This window comes from Pistacia vera, unplaced genomic scaffold (genome assembly GCF_008641045.1).
Source record: "Pistacia vera cultivar Batoury unplaced genomic scaffold, PisVer_v2 Contig27, whole genome shotgun sequence".
Lineage (NCBI taxonomy): Eukaryota > Viridiplantae > Streptophyta > Magnoliopsida > Sapindales > Anacardiaceae > Pistacia > Pistacia vera.
In genome coordinates, this window is record NW_022196079.1 from 328,148 (window position 1) to 350,264 (window position 22,117).

The 22,117-nt window shown below is 35.4% G+C and overlaps 1 protein-coding gene across 1 annotated transcript; it reads left to right on the forward strand.

Moving 5' to 3' along the window:
* Positions 1 to 357: 357 nt before the first annotated feature.
* Positions 358 to 876, forward strand: LOC116133455 (MDIS1-interacting receptor like kinase 2-like). The gene has a single exon (XM_031419160.1). The coding sequence runs from the start codon at positions 358 to 360 to the stop codon at positions 874 to 876; it is 519 nt and encodes a 172-aa protein (XP_031275020.1).
* The last annotated feature ends 21,241 nt before the right edge of the window (positions 877 to 22,117 follow it).

Sequence of the window (22,117 nt, forward strand, 5' to 3'; positions counted from 1 at the left end):
ATTCCTATTTTTTTGAAATCTAGCTGGTCATGCTCATCTGAGTACTCATTGCATATACCATCAATTTAAACTCTATTTTCTTTTCAAATTACGTTCTTTTCTAGGTATACAGGGCAGGTGATAAAATTTCTAGCTTATCTACTTACAAATATGTTCAAACTGATTTCTTTTCGGAGACTCCGTCATTGTTAGAGATAAATGAATACCATCCAATCAGTCTCTGTGGAACCGCTAACATCAAAATTTGAGTCAAATAGTCAAATTACAAGCTAGATCCGACAATACCCATCGACGCCTCAATTTAATTCAAGCCCAACAAAGAATCAAACAGATCTGAAGTACATAACAGCATAAGCCATGGGGTTATCAACCTTAAACAGAGTATCTTCACTCGTTTCTCTTGTCCTCTTTTTTGTGTTCCATTGTCCACTTTATACTGCTTCTAGTTCTACTGAAGAAGCGCGGCTCTTCTCAGATGGAAAGCCAGTCTTCAAAACCAGAGCCGGTCTTTCTTGTCTTCGTGGACCTTCTACAAGTAAATGCAACCAATTCTACTCGTCCGAAACTGGAATCTCTTGCAACCATAGCGGAAGTGTTCTTAGTATTACCCTGATTAATACAAGCTTAAAAGGTACGCTACATGAATTCTCCTTCTCATTATTTTCCAGTCTTGCTTACCTTGATCTGGGAAAGAATGAAATTTTTGGTACCATCCCACCTCAAATTGGTTACCTCTCGACACTCAAATACCTTGATTTGTCAGCTAATCAGTTTTCCGGTAAAATACCTCCAGAAATTGGCCTCCTAACACACCTAGAGGTTCTCTATCTGGCTGATAATCAGTTAAATGGTTCAATTCTACAAGAAGTTCTCTAATTGAACTCACCTTGTACAATAACCATTTGAACAACCTAGTCCCAGCTTCTTTGGGCAATTTGAGCAACCTGGCTCAGTTGTATCTTTATAATAACTCACTTTCTGGCACCATTCCTCCAAATTTGGGAAACCTTTCTAATTTGGTTGAACTTTGCACAGATTCCAACTATCTAACCAGTCCGATCCCTTCTAGCTTTCAAAATCTAAGAAAGTTATCTGTGCTGCACATGTTCAACAATCAACATTCCGGTTCCATTCCCAAGAGATAGCCAATTTGGAATCTCTCATCAATCTAAGGTTACATACAAACAATTTTTGTAGGTTGATTCCAACGTAACTGGGTGGTTTGAGAAACCTCACCTGTCTTTTCCTAAAGCATAATAAACTTTCTGGTTCTATTCCTTTGGAGATTGAAAACTTGAACTCTCTTTTGTATCTAGGGCTGAGCTAAAATCAGTTTGTTGGTAACATGAGTAATTTGAAAATTTTAAACCTCCAAGAACCAGCTTTTTTGTTCCATTCCCTGGGAGACAGGAAATTCGAGGTTTCTCACTCATATATGGATGAGCCAAAACTCAATTCAGTGGTTCCCTTCTTTTTTGGGAAATAAGAGCAACTTGGAACTTCTATATCTCAACATAAACAAGTTTTCTGGTCCGAGATAGGAAATCTGAAGTTTCTTTCTTATCTATGGTTGGATAAGATCAACTTGATGGTCCTATACTCCTATTCCTCGCTCCCTTGGTAATCTTAGTAACATAATGATGCTGTACTTCAGCAACAATACTCTTTCAGGTCCCATTCCTGATGAGATAGCAAACCTAAAATCTCTTTCTTTTCTCGGGTTGGGCGTAAATAAACTCTCTGGGTTTCTTCCTCTTTCTTTAGGTAATTTAAGCAACTTAGAAATTTTGCACCTCCGAGAGAATAAGCTTTCTGGCACCTTCCTCCGAGAAATTTGGAAACTTCAAAAAGTTTATTAGTGTTACAGAAGAATTTCTCTGGGTATTTGCCCCTAACTATTTGTGCAAGTAGGTTCCTAGAGGATATATCTCTTCGTGACAACAATTTTGTTGGTCCAATCCCCACAGATTTACGGTTGCACAACTTTAGTCAGACTTCGCCTAGAACGTAACCAGCTCACTGGAAACATATCTGAAGATTTGGCAATTATCCAAATTTGGAATTTTTAGGTCTCAGTCAAAACAAACTTTACGGAGAAGTCTCAAGCAACAGGGCAAAGTGTCCACAATTAGGCACGCTAAATGTTTCAGGGAATAGTATTACCGGGAGCATACCTCCGGAGTTTGGAAACTCTCCTAAACTACATGAATTTGATCTTTTAACTCGGAAAGTTAACTAATCTAACCATTTTGAATTTTAAGGGGAATCAACTTTCTGGTGGTATACCTGATGAGTTTGGCTCACTTTCCAAACTTGAGTGCCTTGACTTATCTGCTAATAGATTGAGCAAGTCAGTCCCCACAAATCTTGGGCACTTATCAAAATTGTACCACTTGAATTTTAGCAACAATCAGTTAAGCCAAGAAATTCCAGTCGAGTTGGGAAATTTAGCGCATTTGTCGGAGCTAGATTTGAGTCACAACTTGCTTGGAGGAGTGATACCAGATCAAATATGCAATTTAAAGAGCTTGGAAAAGTTCAATCTGTCCCACAATAATCTCTTCGGCTCTTCGGTTTTATTCCCATAGAAAGTTGAATCATTTTAGTACATGATGAAGATTCTGCTGCAGAAGAAAAGGCATGCAGTGAAGAAGCAGATGCAAGAGGATGAAACATGTCCAGAATGTGGCATGCTGCAGCAGAGAGAAAAGAATGCTGCGGCGGAAGAAGAATGCCGCAGCATAGATAAAGTCTTGTCGCGGTGCCAAGAAGTAATCTGTTCTGGAAAAATTCCAGAAAGCAGCATGCCGTGCGGAAGAAAAGTGCTGCGGCAATGGCCAATGAAGTACAGTTTTAGATTGGGTTAACTTATAGTTACTTTCAGTTATATTTAAACTTCTCTTCAGTTATTGTTTAATTATATTTGAACGGTTAAGTAAGTTATGAAATCTCATTCCTTTACAAATCTATAAAAAGGGATTGTAAGATGAATGTATTATGAAAAAATATTAAGAAAAAGTAATGAAGTGAAATTTAACTTCACAAGTTCTTATTTAGAATTTAGAAACTAGAGACTTGATTTTCTTGCCTTCTAAATTCCAACAATTCCGAACTGTTTTGCTGATATGTATGGCTTGTCAAGCATTGACATATCCTATAACAAGTTGGAGGGTCCAATCCCCAAGAGTAAAACATTTCAAGAAACTCCTATAGAGGCATTACAAGGGAATAAAGCATTGTGGGATGATGTTAACGGACTACAACCTTGCAATGCTGCCATGTCACATAAACAAGTCTTTGGGAAAAGCCTATTAATCTTGTTTGGAATTGTGCTTCCTCTTTAAGTAGTCCTTACTCTTTCAGTTGTGGCGATTGTAATTTTTTTCAAGTTTCGAAGAGGGAAGATAAACTCACAAAAACAAAGCAGTGGTACTAACAGGGAAGAATTCTGTTCAATATCAACTTTTGAAGGAATTGCGTATGAAGAAATTATAACAGTGACAAGGATTTTGACAACATGTACCTTATTAGGAAGGGCGGACATGGAAGTGTTNAAGTTTCGAAGAGGGAAGATAAACTCACAAAAACAAAGCAGTGGTACTAACAGGGAAGAATTCTGTTCAATATCAACTTTTGAAGGAATTGCGTATGAAGAAATTATAACAGTGACAAGGATTTTGACAACATGTACCTTATTAGGAAGGGCGGACATGGAAGTGTTTACAGAGCAGAGCTACCATCAGGAGATATTAGAGCAATAAAGAAAATTCATTCCTTATCTATTGATGAGTTAGTAGATCGAAATGAGTCTTTAAGTGAAATAAGGGCATTGACAAAGCTACAATATCAAAATATTGTTAAATTTCATGGTTCTTGTTCAAATGCTCAGCATTCATTCTTAGTATACGAGTACTTAGAAAAGAGGTAGTTTGGCTACAATTTTGAGAGCTAAAGCAGCAACAGAGCTAGAGTGGACTGTGGATGAAGAGAACAAACATTTTACAAGGAGTGGCTCAAGCTTTGTCTTATATGCACCATGATTGTAGTCTACAGATTGTCTATCGAGACATATCAAGTAAGAATGTGTTGCTAGATCATGAATATGAGCTCATGTTTCCAACTTTGGAACTGCCAAATTTCTCAAGCAAGACTCATCAAATTGGAGTGAAGTACTTGCAGGCACATATGGATATGTTGCACTAGGTATTTGTTCATTCATTCTAACCTTTATTGGATGTACATGCATGGGTGATATTCAAAATATATGTCTTTCACTTTCAGAGCTTGGTTACACAATGAAGGTAACTGAAAAATGTGATGTGCATAGCTTTGGAGTTTTAACACTGGAAGTGATCATAGGGAAACATCCTGGAGATTTTCTTTCATCTCTTTCAGCTTCGCCTCCCAACATGGGACATTGAGCTTAATGATATATATATATAGACACACTAGACTCAAGGCTCCCAGCACCATCACTTGAAGTTGAGGAAAAACTGAAATGCATCTTGGAGGTGGCCACATTGCGCTTAGATGAGAATCCAGAATCTAGACTAACCATGCAGATTGTCTGTGAGAAGTATATACTTTAGCTGCTGGTAGACACCCAAAAGGTTGTTTGCTTTCTGTTGTAAGTACTAGCCACATCAATTTCGAAGCTCCAGAGTGATTGCGAACAAACTACAGATCCTTCTCTGTTTTATATTTACTCATGAATATAGCTTAGTTGTCACCTCAAATGTCGCAAATTATTGATTGGTTAAAAACAAGAATTATTTGAGAGCTGCATGGCTTTAACCCTACCATCATCTACAAGAAAAATCCTTTAGGTGAAATGGTTGTTGTGAAGTGTGAACACTGATTGAGTTTGAATTTATGTGTAAATCCTAATAAACGTTCGAAAGATGCAATCCATGGATTGATTATATGATGAATGATGTTTACTTTTTGCTTAAATATCCCTTTCTTTTTTCTATTTGAAAAATTAACCTTAATGAAAATAATTATAAGAGCAAAATAGTTCTAACACACTTGTGTTACTATTCATATGTTTCTTGACCATAAATCATAATTTATTAGATAGTCTTTAAATTTTTAATCTCTATACATATAAACATTGTTTCAGCTCAATCCTATTTGCTGGAGAAATTACGTGTTGTGAAATCTCATCAACAGGGAAATGCAGTGGGCTCTTGGAGCCTTTCACCAGGATACTCAAGATTAGGGCTTGAGCCAAATCAATCACATAGAGAAAATTGCATTTGCATTTCATTATTTGTACCTATCTTAATACGTACTTTTTATGTTAGAAAATAAAACAAATTTACAACACTACTTTTTAAGAAAAAATTTCAGTGGAACAGTTCAATTGAAAATTCTTGGTAAGGAATCGGATTTTTCTTTAAAGTAAACGACTTTGTCCACCCAAGGTTTGCCTTAATGACCCTTACCCGCCCAAAAGTTTCAAAATACCACTTTTCCACCCAAAATTGATATTCTGTTACTATCTAAAGTTGAATCTAGCAGTGAAAATTATCTTGTCATCACCAATTGAACTCCAATTTTCTCTCTACAAAATCCCTCTCACTACTGTACCTAATTTTTGTCGACTGTGACTACTGCAAAGCTAGAGTTTTGCTTTAGTTGATTTTTTACTTATTCCAAGATGAATGTTCAATTGGTCACCACCATTCCGTCCATCGGCCTTCACTCTACAAGCCCTTTTACTTTGCTCTTGGTAACTCCTAAACGCCGATTGAGAAAGTGAATATATTTTGGACATTAATGGAATAAAATGTGGTGGGAAAGTGGAATTTTGAAACTTTTAGGTGGGAAAGTGTAATTAAGGCAAACTTTGGGTGGGGAAAAACGCTCTTTTTTTTTAATATTTGAGGTTTTGGACCTTTTGGTGGTCATTTTCTTGGAAAAAAAATTGTGGAAAATTCATAATTTTTGTCCACACTAGGTGCAAGTTGCAGGAAATTTCTCTGTCGAGTAAATTAAAGACGGTGGTAGACTTTTTGAGCACCTAAAGATCTTCTACAGAAATATTCCGTGTTATGTCTAATTATGGTCAGAATCAGAAAACAAGAGAAACAATGGAGTTGTCAGCTTTAACAGAGGTTTTTCACTTTGCTGTGTTATGTTACACTTTACAAATAATCTTGTTCTGATTCTTCTGATGAAGCGATGCCCTCGTCCAATGGAAAGCCAGTCTTCGGAATCAGGACCAGTCTTCCTGCCTTCGTGGACTCTTATCCCGTTAATTTCCCAGTAAGCGCATGTACTTGGTCGGAATTTTGCGACCATGCCGAACGTGGTGAAAGCATTATCCTTACGAGTACAAGTTTAGAAGGTACACTGTGAATTATCCTTCTCATTATTTTCTCACCTTGTATCTTGATCTGAGCATGAATCAACTCTTTGGAAGCCTCCACCTCAGATTGGTAATCTCTCCAACCTCAGACACCTTAATTGTCAAATAATCGATTGGATGGGAATATACCTCCAGAAATTGGCCTTTTAACACACCTTAAAGAGCTTGCCTTGTCCCATAACCACTTGGGCGGTCTCATTCCTTCTTCTTTGGGCAATTTGAGCAACTTGGCTCAATTGTCTTTTCTAATAATTCACTTTCGGGCTCAATTCCTAAGGAGATAGGAAATCTGAAATTACTTTCAGCTAGAGTTGAAGCAAAATCAATCAGTGGTTCTATTCCTCCTTCTATCGGTAATATGAGTAACTTAGAATTTTTGTATTAGGTAAGAATAGCCTTTCTGGTCATCCTCAATTTATGGAAAATTTGAAGTCTCTTTCTGATCTAGGGTTGTGGAAACTCAATTAAGTGGTGTGCTTCCTTCTTTCATTGGTAATTTGAGCAATCTAAATATTTATACCTCTGCCATAACAACTTTTCTGGTTCCATTCCAAAGAGTAGGAAAATTAAAATCTTTTCTTACTTAGGATTAAAGAAAACAACTCAGTGGTTCAATTCCTGTTTCAATTTATAATTAAGTGACTTAAAATTTTGATCTTGTCGGAATTAGTCTGCTGGTTCTGTTCATCAGAAATTGGAAATTTCATGAACTTGACTGGACTGGACTACAGGACAACCATTTCACTGGAAATTTGCCCATAGGTTTGCCGAAGTGGATCACTCAAGTACTTCAATGTACAAACAACCATTTTTTTGGTCCAATCCCATAAGCTTGAAAAATTGTATAGCCTAGTCAGAGTACTGGTCGGACACAATCAGCTCACTGGACATATCACGAAAGATTTTGGCATCTACCCAAATTGACTTTCTTAGATCTCAGCCATAATAAATTTTATGGGAAATCTCATCCAATTGGATAAAGTGCCCGCAATTAAGTACCCTAAAGATTGCATGGAATCAAATTACGGGAAGGATACCAAGAGATTGGAAATTATCTCAATTGCATGTGCTTGATCTTTCTTCGAATCATTTGGTTGGGAAGATTCCTAAGGAACTAGGAAAGTTGGTTTCTATGAACAATTGGTTTTGAATGGGAATCAACTTTCTGGAGGTATACCTCAGGAACTTGGCTTACTCATTGAACTTGAGTACCTTGACTTGTCTGCAAATAGATTGAAAAGTCAATCCCAAAGATCTTGGGTACATGTTGAAATTACACTACTTGAATTTGAGTAACAATAGTTCGATGAAGAAATTCCAGTTCATTGGCAAAGTTATTCAATTACAGCTCTAGATTTGAGTCAAACTTGCTAAAAGGGAGATATTGTCAAATATGGTTTGGAGAATTTGGATAGCCTTAATCTCTTTACAATAACCTCTCTGGTTCATTCCGGTTGTTTTGCAGAAGACTTTGTCATTTATAGATATACCTATAATGAAGTTGCTGGGTCGAATTCCCAATATAGAGCATTTCTAGCCGCCCTGGAAGCATTAGAAGGGAATAGAGGATTGTGTGGTGCTGCTATACTTGCAAAAATTTCCCATTACCCAACAGAACTTAAGCAAGGGCCGGCAATTGGTGTTCAGTATTGTGTTCCCTCTTTTAGGAGCACTTACTCTTTTAATTGTTGATTAAAATGTTAATTATTTGTCAAAGAAGGAGAAAGAAAAACGAGAGCACATTAATTAGTTGTCCAAGAGGGGAGAGAAGAAATCATGAGAGCGTGGGGGAATTTTGGATTTCAACTTATCAGTCATTGCGAAAAGGTAACTTAAAGAAATCATGAGAGCAACTGAAAATTTTGATGCCAAGATTGTATTGGGAGGGGAGGATGTGAAGGTGTTTACAGAGCAGAATTAACAGTGGCTGTTGTAGCAGTAAAAAATTTGAACTCATTCTTTGCATCCTGTGAGATGGCAAACCAAAAACATTATTGAATGAAGTTAAAACATTAACGGAATACATCATCGAAATATTGTGAGGTATTTTGGTTTTTATTACATGCTCAACACTCTTTTTAATTTATGAGTACCTTGAAAAGGGTAGCTTGATAAAGTTCTGGGATGTGAGATAAGCAAAGGAACTGGGGTGGAATAAGGAATAAGTATTTTAAAAGGTGTGGCTCAGCCTTGTCTTACCTACATCATGATTGTTTCCCACCAATTGTCCATCGAATATATCAAGCAAGAATGTGTTGCTTGATTTAGACATGAAGCTCATGTCTCGGACTTTGGAGCTGCAAGGTTCTCCAGCCAGGCTCAACAATTGGACTGTAGTTTTGGGTACATATGGATCTTGCACCAGGTATACATATAATTCATCTATTGCAACCTTTAAGAGAATGGATGAGGATGACACATGTATATGATGATCTATTTGTCTGTCATTTTTGCAGAGCTTGCTTACACAATGAAGGTAACTGAAAAATGTGATGTATATAGCTTCGGAGTGTTAGCACTAGAGGATCAAAGGAAAACATCCAGGTGATATTATTCTTTCTCTGTCTCTTCTTTGACTAGGGTGAAGAAGAACAGGCTACTGAGATATTGTGGACCAACGTCTTCCATTTCCTCCACCTGCACTTCATGCTAAACTTACAGCAATTTGTAACCTTGCTAGTACTTGCTTGGATGTCAATCCACAATTGAGGCCAACCATGGACATGGTTTCCAAGAGATTATGAGCACAAAAGGCAATTTGTGGGTATCTGCAAAAGCAGTGCGTTGTAAAATCAGTTACTTGTGTAAAACAATGAATCCTTCTGAACCCTCCAACTGCGGAGTATTTATCTACATGTAGTTTGATTGTTATCAGTTATCACAAGTTATGAAATAAACCTGGATTGTCATTATTTAGAAGTTAGATCACACTTTTAGAGTTAGATCCTAGTAAGGTTCATCAACAAAAAATATAAGTTTCAAAGTAACTGTATGCGAGCATTGGGATCGAAGGACGCCACAGTATCCTTTTTGCGTGATTAAAGCCTCTTCTTGGGCTGCAAAAGATTGGGGATTGGGGTTCATGTTGCAGTCATCAGTTTGGTGTCCTCTCAATCTCATTTCTTTCGTCACACGGGGTTTAATAGGACTCCGAAATATATATATAGCTGAGTATTAGCCTAAATACATCACAATGAATCTGATATTTATATATCTTATTTTTTCATAGCTAATTTTATATTAGGATACCAAATATTAAATAATTCGATTAAGCTAACACATTTAATTTTAGTTGATCATTTTTTCTTCTTTTTGTTGAATTCGATTAGTTCAAGATGGGATTAGATCAAATATTTAAAGAAGGTTTGATAGATTGGAATAAATTAAAAAATTTTAAAATTAACTAGTTGATGGTTTTTCTTGTGATAATTTATCTACGATAAAAAACAATGCTAAAATTTAAACTTAACCATTCATATAATACAGCACTAATTTATTCCTTCAGATGAATTGTACTTACACAGTACGATTGAATGAAAACTGAATTCATTATATTTTCTAAGCAAGCTATATCTTGTATTGCTGCTTGTCATTGTATTTCCGATCCAAACGAGAAGGTAGCTAGGTAGGCGAAGCGGCATGGCAATCAATTTCTATTTATTGAGCAACATATTAATTGAATCTGAAAATAATTGAAAATTAGAATTATTTGATTAGTAAAGATGGTGATTGAGACAATAGGGGGGCCGAGTCATGAAAATTCGTTTAGAAGTACAACCACTCACACGAGGGTGATCTAAGCAAATAAGATAAAGACCCTTACTTAAATCAAATACATTATCAGTATTTACTTGAATGTCCTACTCTGCCAACGATCAGATTCCTTCTTCAACATAACCTCATTTTTTTCTTAGTGCAATAATAGGCAAATTTATGTGTAGATTTTCTCAACAAAAAAATAAACCTGAAATGAAGACATTGGAGAGTTTTCAGCACCGAGGTCTTGTGCGGTAATGTTACAAGAAAAAAACTGAAAGTGATCATAGGGAAACATCCAGTAGATTTTCCTTCACACTTTCAGGTTCGCCTCCCAACGTGGACATTGAGCTTTAATGATATGCTAGACTCAAGGCTCCCACCACCATCACGTCAAGTTGAGAAAAACTGAAATGCATCTTGGAGGTGGCTATATTGTGTTTAGATGAAAATCCAGAATCTAGACCAACCATGCAGATTGTCCTTGAAAAGTAATATTTTAGCTGCTAGTGACAACCAAAGGGTGTTTGCTTTCTGTTGTAAACTACTTTTTGTGTTTTCCAAGTTAATTTTTGTTGCAAGTACTGGCTACATTTTCACTTAACATTTCGAAGTTCCAGAGTGATTGCTAACAAACTGTCGAACAAAAAATTCTGATCACACAGAAAAAAAAAAAAAATAATAATAATAGAAGAAGAAGAGAGATAAATAGATCGATTGGATTCAACGTTCTGCCACATATGGATACCTTGCACCGGTAATATAGCTAGTTGTAAATGACCTTATTCAAATAAATGGTATATGAAATGAATATTCAACATTTGATTTTTCTTATCAGAGCTTGCTCACACAATCATCCTCTCTCTATCATCTCCTTAGACGAGGTTGAACATGGTGCTAAGTATTGTCTGGACCAATGCCTTCCACTTGAAGTTCTTTTTGAAGTGATAACCATAGAAAGCTATCAACTGCTTGCCTAAAAACCAACCTACAATCAAACCAACCGTGTACATGATTTCTTAGATGTAGAATAAGTCCTTGATCTCTTTACACCGTCAAACCAAGACAAATTACTATGTTGTGAAAGGTCATAAATCGAGGAAATGCAAGTTTCATCCGCCCCACGCGGTGGGCTGTGAGGCTTTGAGCCCAAACCAATCACATAGAGATAGAGATTTTACATTATACAAATCAAACTATGTTTGCATTTGTATTTTTATTTATTTGTACTCTTTTAATACTTCTTTATGAATTAATTACGCAACCTTTTCTAGGGGTCAAATTAAAATCTGGCATTTTCTAATGGTTTATAAATAAGACCTTTAATCCAATTCTTTTTCACTTTATCTCTTCATTCTGGCAACTAGGGAAAACCACCTAGCACTTCAGTTGCTATAGTCCAATCAACTCTAGCACTAGAGTAATTTCTTTTTATTTTTATTTTTTAGAAACTTAACAATAAATATTACACATACAGTATAATCAGTATAGTTTTAGTTTGTTTAGTTTGTTAATAAATTCAGTTTAGTCTGTTAATTTGTGTAAGGTTGTACTTAATTTAGTTAACTTTGGTTAGTGGTAACTATGGTTATCTTGTTGTATATAAAGAAACATTACTCATCATAAAGACAGATTGCAACTTTCCCAAATATTTTCTTCTTTGTATCATTTCCATGTAAATCACATGGTATCAGAGCATCAGAAGCTTTCTGCATCTCGATCAAAATAGTTCGATTAGGGTATGATTTTACTTTAATCGAGCTCAAAGAAGCTTAATCTTCTTCAATTTCTTTAGAATCTAGCTCAAAAGCTATTGTTCTCTCATTTCGATTCCAGCTTTATTTGTATTCTTCTAATCGAAATAGCTAATATGATTGAAGATTTTAGTTGCTCCTTCAATAGACTCCAACTCACCTCTCTATGTTCATCCATTAGATATGCCAGGATCTGTGTTGGTATCTGAACAGCTCGTCGGAACTGAAAACTATGGTATTTGGAGTCAACCATGACAGTTTCATTTTGTGCAAAAAATAAGTTAGGGTTTGTGGATGAACATGCAAAAGCCTCAGTTCATTCTAGCTTAGTTCCGCAAGGGAGAGGTGCAACTCGCTAGTTCTTGCTTGGATCTTTAATTCTGTTTCAAAGGACATTTTTAATGGGATAGTGTATTCAACAAGTTCTGCTCAGGTATGGCAAGACCTAAAGGAACAATAAAACAAAATCAATGGTCAAGAGTCTTTGGTTCATCGAGAAATTTTTAATTTGACTTAAGGCACAACTTCGGTAGCAATCTATTTGAACAAGCTTAAGTTGCTTTGGATGACTTGATTCATTAGTAACTCTGCCTGCTCCAGATAGTGTCTTGGAAAAAGTATATCTGGAACATCTAAATCAACAAAAGCTATTGCAATTCTTGATGGGATGAATGATTCGTACTTAAGTCAAGTGTTCGAAGCATTCTGCCTAGTGTAAAAAGCTATTTTGTGGTTCATCAGGACGAAGTGAAATTTTTTTGGCTAGGATGAATAAAAATATGAAGTAATACTGCTTTGTATGCACACAATAATGGCAAAGGACAAAACCAGGGGCAGAAGTACAAGGGAAAAAACCATATATTGAATGTGACTTTTGTCACATACCTGGACACAAAAAAGAGAATTGCTATAAGCTAATTGGTTATCCAGATGATTACAATTTACAAAAGGAAAAAGTAATTCAAGGCTGAAGTCTCTACAACCAAGCAAATGAATAGAATTTGACCACTGAGTCTTCGGAATGGAAATTCCACAGCACTGGTTGGACCAGTTCTAACCACTGAGCAATACAATCAAATCTTACAATTGTTGAGCAAAGAAATGTCTCACCTTCAGCAGCCAATCTCGCAGATACCTCTATTGCCTTACTTTCTGTTTTGATAACAATAAATGGATAATTGATACAGGAGAAACCGATCATATGACCTTCAATTTTCATCCTGAAATCACCTGCTGCCATAGGACCTTCACCAAGTATCTTGTAGGTCTACCAAATGGTACTAAGACTATGTAAAAAATGTAAGGTCAGTTGATCTAGACAGTAGTTTGCATTTATCTAATGTCTTACATATCCTACTTTCACCACAATTTACTCTTTGTTTCCAAACTTACAACCTCTAATAATTTATTTGTTACCTTTTATCCTGAATTTGTTTAATTCAGGATACTACAATGAAATTGAAGGGGATTGGTAAGCATAGTCAAGGTCTATATTACTTTGATCCAAATTTGAACATTTCTTCTTTTGTATCAAACATAGGGCATATGAATAAAATGTTTGTAATATCTTACATTCATCAAATATTGTATCCCTTGTTTTGCAATCAAATAAAATGCCTATTTTTCCTGCAACTTTTATGTCTAATTCTTTGAATCATGATTCTGCATTATGGCACCAAAGGCTAGGACATGTGTCCTATACCACTTTACCACTTATACACCCTAAATTGTATCAATCAAATTCATCAAATCATTCTCACTATTCTTTTTGTCCACTGGCAAGCATACTAGACTACTTTTTCCTCATAGTGAATCAAATTTGCACACATTTTGACCTTCTGCACATGGACGTTTAGGGTCCATATAGGACACCTACCTGGCAATGCTAGATCTTTCTTACCATAGTTGGTGACCATTCTAAGGTAACATGGTTATTTCTTATGCAATTTAAATCCGACACTTTTTCCACCACAAACAATTTCTTCAAATGGTTCACACACAATATCACTTACACCCGAAATGCATAGGTCAGATAATGACACATAATTTTTAAAAAAACCTTCATGATATGTTGCATAGCAAGGGGATTATTCATCAAAATTCTTGTGCTTACTCCCCTCAACGAATGGAATTGTAGAGAGGAAGCATAGACACATTTTAGAGGTTGCTAGGGCCTTAAAAATTCAGTCCCATGTTCCCATTCATTTAGGGGCTACTGTGTACAGCTGTTGTTTACCTCTTAATAGAATTCCTACCTCTGTTCTTAATGGATTGTCACCCTTTGAATTTTTTTTTCATAAACCCCCTGCATTGCATCTAAAGGTGGAACATTTGGGCAGGGTTAGGCGGGTCAACCCTAACCCGGTCCGTAAAAATGCGGGTTAAACCGGTAGCAACCCTCGGGCAGGTCGGGTTGCACAATGGCAACTCGCAACCCGACGGGTTGTTGTTTTGTCTCTTTTGCAGAGACCCGCCAACCCATCAGGTTGGCTGTTGCAACCCGGCGGGTTGGCCGAAAAAAAAAAAAAAAAGTTTTATTTTATTTTTCAAATTACCCCTTTACCCTAGAAATATAGCCGTTTTATAGTCGTTGGGGGGTCTTTTTCGTATTTTTCTTTCCCATTTTTTCCTATAAATTGGCCCTAAACTCTCACATTTTTTCACAACTCAAATTCTCTCATTCTCTAATCTCTAATCTCTCAATTATTCATTTATTCTCTTAATCTCTTTGTTATCAATTTGCTCGTATTTAATTTTTATTAGTTTTTGCAATTTTTAATTCATATTTCCAATTTTCCAAATTCAATTTCCAATTCCAATCTCTTTCTTTAATTTTATTTCTTCTACATCAATATTTTTTTTCAACTACAATGGATAGATATTTCTCTCCCATCATTACAATGATAACGGAAACTATTATCCTAGTCTTAGTCCCGCTGATTTTATAACATAAATGCAGGAGGAGATTTTAATAGTCCCGCTTTCTATCTCAGAATCCGATACACCCAAAATATGCCTCCGATTCCAACAGCTCCCGGTGGTTCTAGAAGTCGTCCTCGTAATCGTCGTACGTCCAACGTCATCTCAAGCTGAGGCGGGATCATCAATTGCCGTCGAAAGTGAAGACAGACACACATCAGACGTTTGGGCGCATTTCGACAAGTTTTACGAGACAGAAAAGGTGTTCAATTCAAGAAAGCGAGATGCAAATACTGTGGAAATATTTATAGCTGATTCAGGTAATTGTACTAGTACTTAAAAAGGCATGCTATAAAACATATTAATTAACATGGAAATAGAGAAAGCAATCAAACTCAAATAACTAATATGGGTACTAATTGCGTTATTATTCTGATGTATATAGGGAACAGTTAGTTTTATATATATTGCAACTGATCAACCTATTAATATGGCTGAAGATAAATATTTTGAAAGATTTGTTCAAAATTCATTTTTTCCAGGATAAAAGTTATTCTAAAACTGCAACTAGAAATGATTTAATAAAATTGTTTAAAAAATGAAATTAGAATTAAAAAATAAATACATACTTGTCATGTAGTGTGGCTCTAACTACCGATATTTTGAGTGGTAGAGCAAACAAGATTATATTTGTGTGACAGTCATATTTTGATAATGAATGTAAATTAAAAAATCTTTATTAGGATTTAGATTAATGGGTTGATCATAGTGGTGAACAATTTATATAAAATTGTTGAAGTTTTAGAAGATTATGACGTGTTAGTAAAGTGATAAGTTTAACTTTAGATAATGCAAGTTCTAACAGTAAAGCTATAAATTATTTCAAAGTAATTATCCTTTATATAACAATTTGAAGTTTTTTCACCAACGTTGTGCATGCATGTTATTATTAATTGTGAAAAGTAGACGAAAACAATTAAAGAAAATATTAATAGAATTAGAGATTGTTTAGCTTGGATTACTAGTAGTAATAAAAGAAATGCTGAATTTCAAGACGTTTGTATAAAATCAAATATGTCTCCTAGAACTTTTGCATTAGACATGCCTGTGATAGAAATAGTACTTATTTAATGCTTGATTCATGTTTACCTTATGCTAATATAATTAGTTATTTTGTAGAAATAATAGAGATCCTCATTATTTGGTAGAAAATGATTGGCAATAGCTAAGGTATTTATCTTTTCTTAAAACTTTTTACAATCTACTTTACAACTTTCTGGTGTGTATTATCCTACTAGTTCAGTGGTAATATACAATTAAAAACTTTCCGAGTTATTTATAAAAAACAAAGACATGTAATTAAATGACCAATAAAGGCAATGAATTTTTTTTTAAAAAAAATATTGGGAACCCATTCCTTTTCTTTATTGTTTAGGTGCTATATTTGATCTCTAGAATTAATTAGCAGGTTTAGAAAATGGTTTTGACAATTATGTGAAATTTAGAAACGAAGACATAGCCATCAAATAGAAGAGGTAAAAAATACACGTTTCGAAGTATATTTCCAGTATGAAACAGGTATGGGAACCGCAAAGAGGCGAAACATCCAGGAAGCTGCATCAGAAGAAACAAATGAAGACTTCTACTCTTGGGTTCAATGAATAGGCCGAAGAGGACCCGAATCCGAAGCACAACCTCCTCTCAGAAGCTCACCAAAAAACAACTAATGTACTGTCTTCCATGTAGTCGCAGAATAAGAGCTTCAACAATATTTGGCAATCCCCTGAAATGTTACCAGTTGATCCAACAGAGAGCCAACATTGATCTCTAGACTATGGAGAGCCAGAAAATGTATTTTCCGGATTATCAAGACTTGCCTTGATGTTTTCGCTGTTCATGTCTCAACCGTCTCATCCGAACAAACATTTAGTGCAATGGAAGAATTTTAAATGAAAGGAGGACTAAACTTTCACCACAAATGATTGAAGTCCTCACATGTCTTCGAGATTGGGAACGGTCGTGCCATCAAGGTCAATACGAGGTTGTCGACGATACTTTAATAGAATCATTTCAATTTTGTAATATAGATGATACAGATGAGGGAGGTCTAGTGAACCCCAAAATAGTTGTTTTGTAAATGTAACTTGACAAATTAATTGTCAATTATTGCACTCTTTTTTCCTTACTAAGTTTTTGTCCTATTGGGTTTTTCTTGGTGAGGTTTTTAACGAGGCAATAATTATTGTAATTTCTTATTTTATTTTTAATAAATGAATAAATTTAATTATTCTATATTACAATTTTAATGTATTAAAATTGAATAAATTTGGAATGTTAACAAAAAAAAAAATTAATTTAATTTGATTATTGATATTTGAAAAGAAATTAACAATTAACTAAAAACAATTACGTTTATAAATTGTTAATTATTCATTTGAAAAGTTAATTAAACATTTAAACTAAACAAAATAAAACAAAACAAAATTAAAAAAAAAATTCAAAAAGCGGGTTAACCCAGCCCAACTCGACGGGTTAGGGTTGGCGGTTCGGGTTGGGCCAGCCAATGTCATCGAGCGGGTCAGAACCGACCAGCCATTAACAGCAACCCGTCGCGGGCCGGGTAGGGTCGGGCGAGGTGGGTTGCTTTTCCACCTCTAATTGCATCATTTGAAAGTTTTTGAATCCTTGGCTTATGCAACCATCCTCCTTGCAAAGATAAACTATCTCTGAGAGCTATTCTCTCAGTTTTCTTGGGGTATTCTTAACTCAAAAAGGTTACCTACTTTACAATTGTCCTCCATTCTGTGACTGTCATAGGGATGTTGTTTTCTATGAAAACATTTTCCCTTTTGCTTGTCCAAACCTTCACAATGTTTTTTCCCCTGATTCTGATTTTCTTGTTTCAGAATCAGATATTTCTTCATCTATACCTCTTCAGATAATGCTCACCATCAGTCTAGCTCCAAACACTACTACTCACCTCTTTTACCTTTCTTAATCACCAAGTTTTAGAGTCTTCTCCTCTTCCCTCTACTGTTTTCCTCCTGTTTTGAGGAGATCCAACAGACAATATGTCCTGACATGATCCATCCGAATTTTTCATCCCGTAGGATCGGGTGCTCCCAAGACTCGAGATACCGAGACGTGCCATGTAGAAAACTTTGAAACTTGTTAAAGGACTTACTTTTTCTAGATACATCAAGTATTTCCATTGAGTAATACTAGCCTTACAAAGAGGCATACAAGACCCATACAAGAGTCAAATCCAGCCTTTGAAATTCATGATTGCTCTTTCTCTCTTCTTTTTCCCTTCTTTCAAGGCTAGATTTGACTCTTTGTATGAGTCTTGTATACCTCTTTATAAGGCTAGTATACTCATTTCGATTTCCAGCATCTCAAAAAAAAAAAAAAAAAAAAAAAAAAAAAAAAAAAAAAGGTAAAACCGTCTTTCGTTTACAAAAGAAAGATTTAGGGAAACTTGTGGTGTCAGGTTTTCCACTTATACAATACTTTCCAAAAACTAAACAAAAGGAAATACATGATGGGAAACATGAGTTTTTGAAGCGGAAGTCAAATACAATACGACGTAATATAAAACCACATAAAAAGATGTGACGTGTGGCACAACCTTGAGCGGGGCTATTGCTCGGCAAGATCTCCGGAGGTCCTGGTAAGGGGGAAAAACATTTAAAAATGGGTGAGCTAAAATACTCAGTGAGTGGGGGAAAGAGGAGTTTATAAAAGTTCTTAAAAAAAAAAAAAAAAATAATGATAACATACAACAATTCTTAAGCAAATCTGATGAGAATATAATTCTATGAATATGCAATGGAAGCAAACACCCCATTCACGTATACAATATGTGATTTATTTCTAACCACCCTGCACTCAGTAAACTATACTCTGACTTACTTCCTTTAACTGTATCGGGTTCTGAATAAAACCTCAACATTTGGTATTAGAACTCTCACCCACAACTAGTACCCTGGGGAAACATTGTCATACTTGGTGGGCATCCCACAGCAAGCAGAGTGAGGTATGTACTTTCATACCGGCAAGGTCTATCACGCACAGGCAAAGCCTCAAAACTTCATACCTGGCAGACTACTCAACGCCTAGCAGAGCACTGATAACTGTCATACGCATGCGTAGAGCCAAAATCTGTATCACTGGGGGATGGGTACTTCGTAGGGTGGCATAGAACTACCAAGAAAAATCCATGCATATTCTTAATTGACATATCACTCATGAATATGTCACATATTGGCTTATAAATTCTGCATGTTGACATAACATTCAAAAATCACATACAAGGGTGAAACTACATTTTCTAAACATGTTTTAAAACTAACAGTTCAACCTTTTTTTTTAAAATAATAATGTCCAACTAAGTAAACCCCCCACCATAATTAATCCATATTCAAATAAGCCCACAATTAAGAAATAAAAACCCAACAGTCAACTATTTCAATAAACCAAACACCTTTAACCCTATTTACTAAAACTCAACACCATTGGCCCAATTTCTCCCATTAAATCCCAAACACCAATTTAATTAAATCCAAAACCAAGTCCTATACCATCAATTAACACATATAAGATGTCAAACTCTAATTTGATCACATATGCAGATAATATAATCAAAGATATATATATATCAAGGAGTAATGATTTATTATGCATGCGAAAATGTGCATCTTATGGAAATAAAAGGGGCCACCGAATGTTTAAATGCATACTCAGAACTCAATACAATTTCCACTCAATTGCCTTAACTTCCAGCATTTTAAACACCATGGAAACAATTTTCTTAAAGCCGTTCCAGCTAGAAGCATGCAAGCGTATTCAACCAACCAACTTTTAGTTCAAAAATATAACTCAAGCATCTCCCAAAATGCTGTCCAGCCGAATGCATGAAATCAAAATATCCAGCCACCATAGAGTTTATTGAAACAACCAAATGCATGCAAGTTCAATTACATTCCATTTTAAAAACTCAAATCAACCACTAAATATGTCCGAAAAACATCAAGAGAAAATAAATCAAGCAAGCTTCACTTTAGCTCAAACCTCATCAAAATACAAAAATGCATACTACAATTAACATGCAGCATAGATCTAAACTTTTAAGGAAAGTTTTCATTTAATCCACTCACTATTCTAGCTCAGCCAAAGCTCCCTACACTCTCCTCCACTCTCTCTTCTGATCCTAGCATCAGGAACAACAATGGTTAGTTTTTTTCTATTGGATTGAAAGAATGAGAGACTACCTCCCAAGCTGCATGCATGAATTACCAGAACTTGGGTTACAACCAGTCTGCTCTTCTTTTCTCCTCCCATTATTTTCATTCATCTCCTCCATTTCTCTCTCCTTCTACCATTTTCAGACGAACCCATTTCTTCTCTTCTCCTTTTCTTATTCTTCTTCTTATTCTATCCTCTTTCTATCTTTCTCTCTTTCTCCTTTCGTTTTCCTTTTTTTTTTTTTTTTTTTGCTCAGCTCTCGCTTTCTCCCTCAGCTCTCGTCTTCTTCTTCTTCTTCTTCATTGGGTGAACAGCCCATTTCTTTTCGAGGAATTTAATTCCCAGGCCATCCCAAGTTCCATTTAACAAAATGGCCATGAAAATCTTTTTGATATTTTTTGGGTTAAAAAATATGACATGGCACACTTAAGGGTAATTAAGCAGCAAAAAGGATTTGGTGAAAAGATTAAACATTTGTGGTTAAAGTATAATAAAGAGAAGTTGATTTAAAATTGAAAGGCAAAACACATTTCTCTCAGCTTCTCTTTCTCCACAACAGGATTCAAACACCTTTCTCTCTCTCTCGTTTTTTCTTCAATTTTCTGCAATTTCTCAATTTCTTTGCTCTTGCATTTTGTCATTCTGCCATTCCTGATTAAGTTATAAGGCTGTGAGATCCTTAAAGAAACAGAAAAAAACTCATCTACTCCCAAATTGTAGGCACCACTAGGTCTACCAAAAATGGAGAAGAAGAAGTTGTGGTGGAGTAACTTCCGATGATGAAGTTGCTCCACCAGGAAGGAGACGACGTTGACGGAAGACATTCTATTTGCAGAACAAGGGAGGCAAGAGTTGAAATTGAAACTGAGGGAGGATGCTGACCCAAATTCCAAGCGTAGGACATGATCGCTAAGCGACCAAGAGTAAAAGCAAAGGATCGCTTAAGCAAGCTGGTATAAGCGATTTTAGATCGCTTAAGCGATCATGCATCTGGGCAGAAGTTGATTCTGCTTGGACATGATCGCTTAAGCATTATAAATCGTTTAAAGCAACAAAGTTAAAAAAGGATCGTAAGCGATCATGCGTCTGGGCACTTATTTATTATCTTGTTCATGATCGTTTAAGCGACCAATAGTAAAAGCGAAGAATCTCTTAAGCAATTGTGCATCTAGGCAGAAGTTTATTCTGCCTCGGACATGATCGTTAAGGATTTGTAATTGCTTAAGCGACCAAGGTTAAAAGCAAAGGATCGCTTAACGGATAGAACAAATCGCTTAAGCGATTGTGCGTCTTGACACTTATTGATTCTGTCTTGTTCGTGATCGCTTAAGCGACCAAGTGTAACAGCATAGAATCGCTTAAGCGATAACATAAATACAACCAGATCTCTTAAGCAACTAGTCTAAAAACAGGATTGCTTAAGTGAGAAATGAAATCTCTTAAGCGATCCAGTGTATTTGGATTATTTTTATTGATTTCACTAGATTGGTTAAGCGATAACGCTATCTTAGAAATATAAGATTACGATTCATTCAGTGGACTATGACCATTATTATATTTAATTAAATTAGTTCTTTAACGGCTATATTAAACATATATGGTGTAGAATGTTTATGTCTATATTAAACATATCAGGTGTACGATCGTTCAGTGGATCATGACCATTATTATATTTAATTAATTAGTTCTTTTACGCGATATTAAACATATATGGTGTAGAAGTGTACATCTAATTAAACATATCAGGTGTACGATTTGTTCAATAGACCATGACCGTTATTATTTTTAATTAAATTAGTTCTTTTACGGCTATATTAAACACATATGGTGTAGAATGTTTACGTCTATATTAACATACAGGTGTATGATTCGTTCAGTGGACTATGACGTATTATATTTATTAATTAGTTCTTTTACGGCTATATTAAACATATATGGTGTAGAATGTTTACGTTTATATTAAACATATCAGGTGTACGATCATTCAGTGGACATGACCGATATTATATTTAATTAAATTATTCTTTTACGGCTATATTAATATATATGGTGTAGAATGTTATGTCTATAT

Excerpts from the sequence above, each read along its gene's own strand:
- LOC116133455 (XM_031419160.1), top strand. The coding sequence starts at position 358 with ATGGGGTTATCAACCTTAAACAGAGTATCTTCACTCGTTTCTCTTGTC.